The sequence below is a fragment of the Vicia villosa genome, linkage group LG2 (genome assembly GCF_029867415.1).
Source record: "Vicia villosa cultivar HV-30 ecotype Madison, WI linkage group LG2, Vvil1.0, whole genome shotgun sequence".
In the NCBI taxonomy this organism is placed as follows: domain Eukaryota; kingdom Viridiplantae; phylum Streptophyta; class Magnoliopsida; order Fabales; family Fabaceae; genus Vicia; species Vicia villosa.
Window position 1 is genome coordinate 208,884,649 of NC_081181.1, and position 11,457 is coordinate 208,896,105.

The 11,457-nt window shown below is 36.1% G+C and overlaps 2 protein-coding genes across 2 annotated transcripts; one reads left to right on the plus strand and one right to left on the minus strand.

Annotated features, from left to right (window-relative positions):
• Positions 1-2,208: 2,208 nt before the first annotated feature.
• LOC131648095 (uncharacterized) lies at positions 2,209-2,949 on the minus strand. The gene is made up of 2 exons (XM_058917885.1): positions 2,650-2,949; positions 2,209-2,573 (listed from the first exon to the last, which is right to left on the minus strand). The coding sequence occupies exons 1-2, from the start codon at positions 2,728-2,730 to the stop codon at positions 2,307-2,309; spliced, it is 348 nt and encodes a 115-aa protein (XP_058773868.1). The 5' UTR covers positions 2,731-2,949; the 3' UTR covers positions 2,209-2,306.
• Positions 2,950-10,616: 7,667 nt separating this feature from the next.
• LOC131648097 (uncharacterized) lies at positions 10,617-11,159 on the plus strand. The gene has a single exon (XM_058917886.1). It carries the CDS (start codon positions 10,788-10,790, stop codon positions 11,058-11,060), a length of 273 nt encoding a protein of 90 aa, XP_058773869.1. The 5' UTR covers positions 10,617-10,787; the 3' UTR covers positions 11,061-11,159.
• The last annotated feature ends 298 nt before the right edge of the window (positions 11,160-11,457 follow it).

Below are 11,457 nucleotides of genomic sequence, written 5' to 3' on the forward strand. Positions count from 1 at the left end.
CGCTTTTTTTGGCCTTTAACAGCGCTTTAAAGCGCTGCCAAAGCCAGCGCTGGCATAGGCTACGAAAGCGCTTTTAAAAGCGCTCTGGTAGGCCCCCCCTATAAGAGCGCTTTTCTGGAAAAAGCGCTCTTGTAGGCCCCCCTTTAAGAGCGCTTTTCAGGAAAAAGCGCTCTGGTAGGCCCCCCTTTAAGTGCGCTTTTTCCAGAAAAGCGCTGTGATAGGCCCCCCTGTGAGAATAAAAAATAAAAAAAAAACGCAACATACTAAAGCGCTTTTGTAAAAGCGCTCTTATAGGGTGGGCTTTAAGAGCGCTTTTTCCAGAAAAAGCGCTCTGATAGCCCCCCCTATAAGAGCGCTTTTACAAAAGCGCTTTAGTATGTTGCTTTTTTTTTTATTTCTTTTGCTTTTTTATTAATCTTTGGCAACGCTTTTAAGAAGAAGCGCTTTAGTATGTGGGCCTTTAAGAGCGCTTTTTAAAAAGCGCTTTAGTAGCTAAATGAGGTATTTTAATGTGCAGCCTGTAATTTAATCCTCCCAGTCGACCTGTAATATTTTCGACCTGTAATATGTTTTCAGCCTGTAATATTTTCGACCTGTAATTTATTTTCGACGATATTATTTCAGCCATCAGTAAGACAATATATATATATACTAATATAATACCATTATAATATCCAAAATTATATATATACATCATTACAACATCAATAATATTATAGTACTTCAATTCGACACAAATCCTACATGAAAAAGCGCTTAATATAAAAATGACACAAATCCTCTTTTATTTCTTCCAACTTAAGTTTCGGGTATCCAGCGGTACGGAATTCGTCAAGGTACTACAAAACAAAAACAAAATATGAATGATACATTTAGTTAAATGTAATAAATTATATGAAATTATCTTAAGTTATAAATTCATACCGTGAGCGGAATCTCTAATTGATTTGCCTGAAGGATTTCTTTCATAAACCTCAATACAAAGTATCCGCAATCGTAACAGTTTCGCTGTTGCGGACACTACATAGAAAAACAAATAAGATTCTATAGTTGTGCATTGTTTTATCAAGTAGCATAAATATATTATAAGCAACATTGTGAAAAATAATGTACCTGTACTTGGATCCAAGTAATGTTGCTAGATTTAGTTCGGGATACCTGTGCTTCCCGTTGACTTCGGAACACTTGTATTGATCTAATTAACAAATATATAAAAGCATATGTTTAGATCAATCCCACAAATAAGTAAATATATATATAAATATACACGAATATATATTTAGAACGATCCCACTTACAAATCAACGATGTCCTTCATGGCCGGATAATTGGTCCATTCACCATTTACCGAATTCAGATAATACACGACTTCCCTTATAGGGTTGATAGCAAGCAGCAACCAGTGTGCTCTATAAATAAAAACAATAGGTTATATGAAAATTTTGCTATACACAAAAGAAACAGAGATTAGATGAACAAAGAATGAGAAACTAACCCTACTGGTCGGGTATTATACGCCCAAAGATGCAGACATTCTGTATTGCCGGTGGACATGAATCTATCGACTAATCGCTGTCTAACTGATTCCCGTTCCGAAGCAATTGTCATTCCGCTGCAGTGGGCGGAAGACACGAAACAGAATCTGTTAGACAACGGAGTCCCGCGCAACACTGTCATACAACAACCTTAAATAAAAACATAATAAACATTAGATTATTTTCATTGAAATGTGTAAATAAATTATATTGTGGGACTTATTAAATAATATATCAGATGAGTGAATATTACCGGATGTATGAGTGCATGTTAGTGACACCTAGTTGATCATGCTTAAAAATCTCCTCCAAGTCATCAATTGTAATAAGTGACTTGAATTCAATACCGAAGACACTTTCATCCATAACGATTTCACGTAAAGTACCATCCTTCAAATCGGACATATCAACCATTGTTGCGAGCGTCGACCGGTACCGAGGCACAAAAGCACCGCCTTTTTTTCCCGCTGGCTTCGGAGGACCAGTGGGTGGTACGGTACGAACTTGCTGCGTCACTTGTTGTGACTCCCGAGCGGATGCCTAAAAATCATATAAGTTAGGTAAAATATAAAATCATGCAGATTTAGATTCAGATTAATTATTAACACTTTAAATGTACCTCTTTTAGTGATGCAACGGACTCCTCCTCCTGTAAAATCCCTTTACCCTTAACTGTGGGTTTTATAGGAGCAGTCTAAAATTAAAATGTAAAAAATAATTAATAAACGGTTTAGAATTGACATTCGAAAACTAAATGATTCATAATCATTTTCAATATACCTCATCACTAATGGTAATGAGCTCCGAGGGCCATGCAACAAATGATCCTATTGCATCTCGCAGCAATGTCGTCTCTGAGACCATGTCAGGTACCGGTAGCATCGCATCATGATCTACTACAACATCCACCGATACTTTCAGGTGTCCATCCGGGAGCGGTCTATGGTGAAGTAAATCTCCCAAAGTGTTGTGCACTTTTCCCTTGCCAACTAGTCGATAATTCGGTTCCGATAAGTATAGTTGGCAAGATGAAATGCCCTAAACCAATAGTAAATATAAAGTCATTATCATTAATAAAATAGAACAATTTAAAAGGAAAAAAAATTATAATTACCTCGGGAAATTTCCTTTGATAGTTGATACTAGCCTTATCACTAGTTTCTTTCACCGATGAAGTGTTGCACTTTTCTCTCATATACGCTTCTTTATCTCTTTGCAATTCAGAGACTTGTGCTTGCAATTCCGCCAACTTTTGCAACACTTCTTCATTTGAAGGATTTCTTCTCCTAGGACTCTTGTAAAAAGAGGTTGGAGTCACACCATGACCCTTACCCCTCACCCGACCGGGATACTCAGGAGCATCTAGTGCTCTACTAAGTACGCTCCCCTCACCGGTGGATGCCGATTGCGACAAGGTCTCCTGTAATTCATTTACATTAAAAAATCATTTATATATTAAAAAACATTTGATTTAATTAAAGACACAGTATTATACTTACACATTCAATAAAAACTCTCTGAACTTCGGGATCGACAGCATGATCCTTGCCCACACGAGCTTCCCTCCACAACACATGTTCAGGAAGTGAGGTTTCCTCACTTTTAGTCTCCTCTAACTATGCATTGACACAAATGATAAAATCGTCAAATAAAACACATTTAGACAATTAATTAAAACGCATTTCTATTTACTTACAATTTTATCCTCCAAGCGTGCATATCCCAAACGCCCTTTTTTGTATGGATATGCGGGTTTGGATGCTCTCGCACTATTCTTGGCACTCCTTTTCCGAAAATCTTCATTTCTTTGCTTTACAAACTCAGCCCAATCTTCTTCACCAATGAAGATCTCATACTTTTTTGGCCGTCCCGGTGCCTCTTCAAGAAAGTTTCCATCTTTATCCTTAAGATAAGTGTTTGTCAAAAAAGCTTTCCACCCTCTATATCTTTTGCCGGCCAAACCAAGTATGTAGCGTCTACGATCATCTGGTATCTCAAAAGTCCTCTGCAAAAAAACATACTCATAGTGTGTTAGTATAAGTAATTTAAACAATTTATCGTCAAGATAATAACAACAATTAACCATATATGATATATACCTGAAGCTCGTCCCAAATTGCTTTTTTTTTTTTCGCATCCAAGTCTTTGCTTTTCAGATTCCATTTAGCTACGGAGACCGGAATATGCATACGAACAAGTGTACCAATATAACTTGTCAACTTTGCAGAATTAGGACCAATTGCTTGTTTATCAGAATTCCATTCCAATCGGTATACTAATCCTTGGTCTCTATGTCGAACGATTCCCTTCATGATAGTGATGCCTCGTGCAACTTCTTTTGCTTCAGTATCAGGTGGAGCATTTGTATCCGTGGCATCTCTTTCTTGAGCATCTCTTTCTTGTGAGTTTTCAGGTGGAGCATCTCTATCCGGAGCCATTTAACCTGTATCAAACAAAGTAAAGCACATTAGTACACTATTAATAAGCTAACAATCTATACAGGTAAAATGGAAGTCAAACCATGCATGTACAAGTAAATCGGAAACGAAATCGGTACAAATCAAAATAAGCGTCAAAAAATAAAGTTGTCGGAATTGAACGAAATTTACATGGCTATGGTAAAACGTCCCCACGGACTCAAAAATAAAGTCGGTTTTCCGAAATTCAGACCCTAAGCCCGACTTTTGATTACGGGCAGAAGCAAAACCGATAAAAAAACAGTCCCGAAATGTAAAGATAAGTGCATGAGCAGCTCCGGAATCATCAAAATAGTATAGTTACATGTAAAGAAGTCAACAAACGGATACATGGTTCAAAAGTTATGTACAAAACGAGAATATGCACCAAAATTGAATAAGTACTATACTATTGATTAAAACAATCGGTACAAATTGAATAAAACAAATTAGTCGGAATATGTATACTATTACCTTTATCACTAACGTCTCTTTCTTTTCTTGGTAGGATTGTGTTCTACGCGTCTCTTAACAACGCGGACGGTTGGATTGATCCAAATACCCTCATTATGATCATTTCTAGTACAAGATTCATTCTCATTTTGATCGTTTCTTGTACAAGATTCAATGCCAACACCAATATCACATTGATCTTCAATCTTTTCATCAACTATTTTGTTAGATAAAAGCATTATAGACCATTTCGTACTTGTCGGATCATTGACATAGAACACTTGTTTAGCTTGAGAGGCTAGAATGAAAGGCTCATCTTTGTACCCTACCCTATTGAGATCCACTTGCAAAAATCCTGACTTATCCATTCGTATGCCACTATTATTTTCAACCCACTTGCAACCAAATACAGGAATCTGAAACTTCGCATAATCAAACACAAAAATACGCTCGATAACCTCAAAATATGACAATTTTGCAAATTTCGGATTTAAGTCATTCGCACTTGATATGTGCATTGCTTCAGCTACCAAGGTAACACCACTATTTTGCATAGTACTTTTATCATCCTGTTCTTTAGTATAAAATGTGTATCCATTAATAGCGTATGCGCTATAAGAAAGCACAATTACAGTTGGACCATAGGCTAAACATCTCAACCTTTCTGTTACTGAAGCAGGATCTGAACGATACTTTGAATAAATATGATCCCTAAACCACGGTATGAAACTTCGATTGTGCTCTCGTACTATCCAGTTCTCATTTCTATTTGGATTTAAATCTCGGAGAACAACCTTGTGCATTTCAACATACGGCTCAACCTCAATCTCATTGTGCAGAACATACAAGTGCGCTTGATCCCGTTCGACCATTGATACTGTCACAACTTTATTTCCAATTAGCCTTTTTCCTTCTTTTTTTTCGACAATATGAGATTTGGGGAGTCCAATTGATTGAACATTTGACAGATATTCAGTACAAAACTCAACCGCTTCTTCAACAACGTATCGTTCGGCAATACAACCCTTCGGTCGACTTCTGTTTTTCACGTACCCTTTTAATATTTTCATATAACGTTCAGCAGGGTACATCCATCTCATATAAGCTGGTCCGCACAGTTGTGTCTCTTTCACAAGATGAACGACTAGATGAACCATTATGTCAAAAAACGAGGGAGGAAAATACATTTCAAGATCACATAAAGTAACAACTATCTCTTTTTGCAATGTTGGTAAGATCGCGGGATCGACCACCTTACTGCAAATTGACCTGAAGAAGAAACACAGCTTAGTTATTGCGCTTCTTACTTTTTCTGGCAGAATAGAACGTATACCTATTGGTAAAAAATGTTCCATTATAACATGACAATCATGCGTCTTCAAACTCTTTAACTTGAGGTCTTTCATGGACACAAGTCTTCTAATATCTGAAGAGTAGCCTTCTGGAACTTTAACTTCACTGAGGAACTTACACAATGTTTTCTTCTCCTTTCTAGATAGAGTGTAAACAGCAGGTGGCAGATATGTTCGTCTTCCTTTCGTCACGGGTCCCAATTCAGTTCTCATCCCCATGTTTACCATGTCCTTCCTTATGTTAAGGCCATCCTTAGACTTTCCTTGTATATTGAGTAACGTACCTATGACGCTGTCAAATACATTTTTTTCAATATGCATAACATCCAGGAAATGTCTTACGTACAACGACTTCCAATATGGAAGTTCAAAAAAAATGGACTTCTTCTTCCACCCACCCTTGACAAGTGAATGTGCAAAAGGCTTGCCAAACTGAGTGCTCACATCTTTCACCTTTTCAAAAATTTGATCACCTGACAAAAAAGGCGGGGCTGTACCATGTTCGGCCTTTCCGTTGAATGCTTTTCTCCACCCACGGTAGTGATGATTAGTATTTAAGAATCTACGATGGCCGAGAAAGACATTCTTCTGACAAAGCTCCAATCGTGTCGTATCGGTTTCGTCTTCACAAACAGGACACGCCTTTTGACCTTTATTGCTGTACCCGGATAGATTTCCGTATGCTGGAAAATCATTAATTGTTCCAAACAACATCGCCCTCAAGTTGAAACTTTCCTTCCTATACCCATCGTAAACCTCCACACCGTTGTCCCACAAAAACTTTAAATCTTCGATTAACGGTGCCAAGTATACGTCTATGTCATTCCCTGGTTTTTTAGGCCCAGAAATTAGCATAGATAACATCATGTACTTACGCTTCATACATAGCCACGGAGGTAGGTTATAGATCATAAGAATCACAGGCCATGTGCTATGCGAGATGCTTTGAATACCATGCGGGTTCATTCCATCAGTAGACAATGACAACCGAAGGTCTCTTGCTTCTTTTCCAAATTCAGGATAATCAGTATCAACTTTCATCCATTGTGGTGAGTCTGCCGGATGTCGCAACTTTCCATCAATAATTCTTTCATCTGCATGCCAAGTCAAGTGTCTTGAATCGGTCTCACTACGATACATGCGTCTAAATCTCGGAATTATAGGAAAATACCATAAGACTTTAGCAGGAGACAACTTTTTCTTATATCGAGGGGCACCACATTTAGGACACTCATTCAACGCTGCATACTCGTTTCGAAACAAAACGCAATCGTTTGGACATGCATGTATCTTATCATAGCTCATGCCAATAGAGGACAACATCTTTTTGGCTTCATACGTTCGATTGGGAAGAACATTATCCTCTGGTAGCATATCTTTCATAAGGGCTAATAACTCTGTGAAACTTTTATCCGACCATCCGTTGTCCGCCTTTAAGTTGTACAACTTTAACACCGCAGACAATCTTGTGAATTTTGAACAACCATCATACAACGGTTTCTCTGCATCGCTTACCAACCTCTCAAACATTTTGGGACAATCCGCAAGATCTTCTTCAAACGCTTCTGCAATCTCTTCGACTCGATCGCAATCGTATGTGTCTGTGCAATCGTCGTTTGAAGCATACTTCCTATTACAACTCGACCCAGCATTCCCGTTACTTTTCTCACCATGCATTGTCCAACATGTATAACTTATATCAATTCCAAACCGTAGTAAATGGGATCCCAACTGTTTCCCGTCAACCTTATCCCCATAACAGCAACCCAAGCAAGGACACGGCATTCGAAGCGGGTCTTCGGAGTGCGCAACCGCAAACTCAACGAATTTCCATACCCCTTTCTCGTACTCTTTCGACAATCGGTTTGATCTCATCCATGTCTTATCCATGACTTAATTAAGCTAAACAAATGCTTCTTGGTTTCTCTATAAGGTACTAAGGAATTCTGTCAAGATAATAAATAGCTATCATCATAATAGAATACCTAATCAGAATACCTGATTTCTTAAAGAAGACATTACCTTATTTCAAGGTAATATAAGTCCACAAACCAAAAAATTGGTTGAGAGACACTAAATTGATATTAAAATTTAAAAAGAAGAAAATAACAAACTATAACAAACTATAAATTTAAAAAGTGAAATTTCTTTTTATATTAAAATTCAAACATTTTTTATGAAAGCAAATTTGAACTAAAAAATAGAGAAACACATGTTCCTTATATTATAAATAAAAATAGAGAAACACATGTAACCAAAAAAAAAAATAGAGAAACACATGTATATATATTTTTTATTAAAATGAACTAAAGTGCATGCAATAAAATTATTCATTTTTAAAGAAAACAAAAAGTGTCAAGTTTTAACATTTTAAAAGGATGAATTCAAGTATTTTTGGAAAATAAGAGGGTGTTATTTCTCTTAAGAAGCAAAAAGTTTAAAATGCAACTCTTAATTTCTATTACTATAGCAACCGTTTGTTATAGCTTTTGTTTTTTTTATAAATTTCTTTGTATCATTAAAAGTGGTTTTTTTAATGATACAACAACCATATTTCCATCTTCTAATTTTACTCCAATTCAACAAACCACAACAACCAACAAACAAAAAGCTACGCCAATATTATGGCATAAGAATGACCCCTAATTATTTCCTAATTTTGATCTATCACCATTCATGGAACAAGTTATACACATGTTTTAACTATCAAAACACCATATTTCCATCTTCTAATTTTACTCCAATTCATCATTGAATCTTAGTTTTATGTCACAACTCAAACCACCTAAACTCTCATAAAACTAATAAGGAAGATTCAAAACTCATAATCATACATGTAAGATTTACTAAATCATAATTCTACCATGATTATCCAAACAACAACACAAAACATGATCATCCAATTTCATCAATTCACCATAACTATGAAACTCCCCAGAATTTCCTCAATCTTTCCACCAAAACTCAGTGTTGTTCCAAATGTCAGTGTTGTTCTAAATGTCAGTTCTAAAGATTCTAAATGTTCCATATAAAATTCCAAACAAATTCTCATAAGCATATTCAAAAACATATAGCAGTATGAATAAGAACATATAGCAACCCACATACAGCATATTCAAAAACTTAGAAATTACCTAAAGGGATGCAGGGAGAACGGAGAACGGAGGGAGAACGGAGAACGGACGGAGGCGGAAACGGCGAACGGAGGCGGAGACGGAGGCGGAAACGGCGGCGGAGACGGAGGACGGAGGAACTGAAATTGATTTAGGGAAGAATCTGAGATTTAGGGATTCTGGGTGTTTGTTCGCGAGGAGAAGAAGAGAAAGATACTGAGAAGCGCTTCTGAAATTAATTGGGGCAAGTTTAATTTGTTTTATTTTAAAACACCTACGATGGCGCTTCTGAAAAGCGCTTTAGAAGGGCCACCTATGCCAGCGCTTTCTCTTAAAAAGCGCTTTTGTAACCCCCCCTTTAAGAGCGCTTTCAAAAGCGCTTTCATATCCCCCACTATAAGACCCCTATAAGAGCGCTTTTGAAAAGCGCTGTCATACCCCCCCTTTAAGAGCGCTTTTAGAAAGCGCTTTCATAGCCCCCCCCTATAAGAGCGCTTTTGAAAAGCGCTTTCATTACCCCCCCCCCTTTAAGAGCGCTTTTTTAGCGTGTTTTTTTATTTTGTTTTTAGTGCAACCTATAACAGCGCTTTTTACTAGAAGCGCTTTAGTAGGTGTGCTGCTAAAACTTAAATTTGGCGTAGTGTTTTAGAAATATTATGGGAAAATCATACACACTAAAATTCCTTAAGAAGTCTCTCGTATTTTATTTAAACCACATGTAAATATTTTTAAGGCCTAACCAACTAATTCGGGGATTATCTAATTGATTGGAATAATTTTTCCAATTGAATAATCAATTAGACCTAATTGATTATTTTCACTAAATTGAGTCTAAAATCGATTGAGACAATCGCTAATGATTGATAAAGATTAAATATCAAACCTTATATTTGTGGCTTGAACAATTGATCACCAAGGGATCAATAATCAATTAACCACACTAATTTTTTCCATGGATTATTTCCAAATTTACGCCACGTCTTGGCAAATAAATAGAGAGCTTCTCTATCACTTTTTATTATTTAGAAAATGAGTTTTGATTTCACTTTTATTTTTCTCATCTTTTTTAATAAATTAAAGCTCTTGTTTTTCTCACATATATCTATCTATTCATAGTGCTTCGAGAGTATTCTTGAGCCTAAGTGAGAATCTTTATTCGGTGTAAGAGCTTAATTGTAATTTAACAATAGTGTATTATCTGATGAGTAAATATTTCTTTTGTAAGAAGTTATTTTGGTTGCGAGTTAAATCAGTAAAATCTCTTGTTTATTTTTGGAAATTGTCTTATGAAATCTCTGTTTGGATCTTGAATTTCTCTAAGATAAAAAACTCTCTTTTGTTTCATAAAAATCAATGATTAAATCTCCACAATTGTTCTTGAGTTCAATTTAGTTAAAACTTGATTATGAGTTCAACCTGATTAAAAGTTCTATCGATTTGAAATTAGTTATATAATTAATTAATTATATAAATAAAAAATTCTCCCTTAAAGATGAAGTAAATCCATCTTTATTTACATTAAAAAAAAAAAAAAGGAAAACAAACTTTTAGGCGCGTTTGAGAATAAGGTGTGTTGGATGGTTGAATATATTGTTATCTAGCTGTGAAAGTCATGGCAAAGTGGTCCAAAGTAGAGTAAATATATCCATTCGTGCCACATATTATATTTATCTTTTTCCAAAACCACTAAACATAGCCTTTGATTTTTCCAAAACCATGTTCTTTTCCATTTGTGTAGCTCCTGGTATCTTATTCTACCGATCTCCTATATTCATATAAATAACAGCAAACATCATTCATTTTTTCATCATCAATCACCAAACAAAACTATCTACATCTTAATTTGTTATCCGAAACACTGTCATATACATTATCACAATGAATCGTGCAACAACGAGTAAGGCTTGGATCGTGGCTGCTAGTGTTGGAGCTGTAGAGGCTTTGAAGGATCAAGTTAGTATTTGCAGATGGAACTATGCTTTAAGACAAGCTCAACAGCATCTTAGAAACCGTGTTAGATCATATTCTCAAGCAAAGAATCTATCTTCTTCTTCGCATGTTGTATGCAAATTGAAGGATGAGAAGAAGGCAAAGCAGGCAGAGGAGTCACTCAGGACTGTCATGTTCTTGAGCTGCTGGGGTCCTAATTGATTCCTTGGTACATACATAGTGATGCTAGATTAAATTATTTATGTCAATTTTGTAACATGAAACGGTAATATATGTATAAAAGAAAGCTTCTTCTTGTTATCTCTGGTTCCCAGTTCATGCATGATTCAAAACTGCACACTCGGCCAATAACGTCCCAAAGATAGTTATTGTCTTCAATTCGTAATGTAAATGTAAATATTGCCTTCAAATTTTAAAGAAACTTTATAAATTAGTTTTGACACACCCTAAATGCGCTTGGCGCGTGGCTCAAAATTCGTTGCATTCTTATGTTGTTTAACTATTTTTCCAAGGTGATTCTTATATTGCCTTTCGAATTCCTAGTGCTATTCTAGTGATCTAGTCCATATACGTTTCCACGTAATTCAAATGAGGAGAA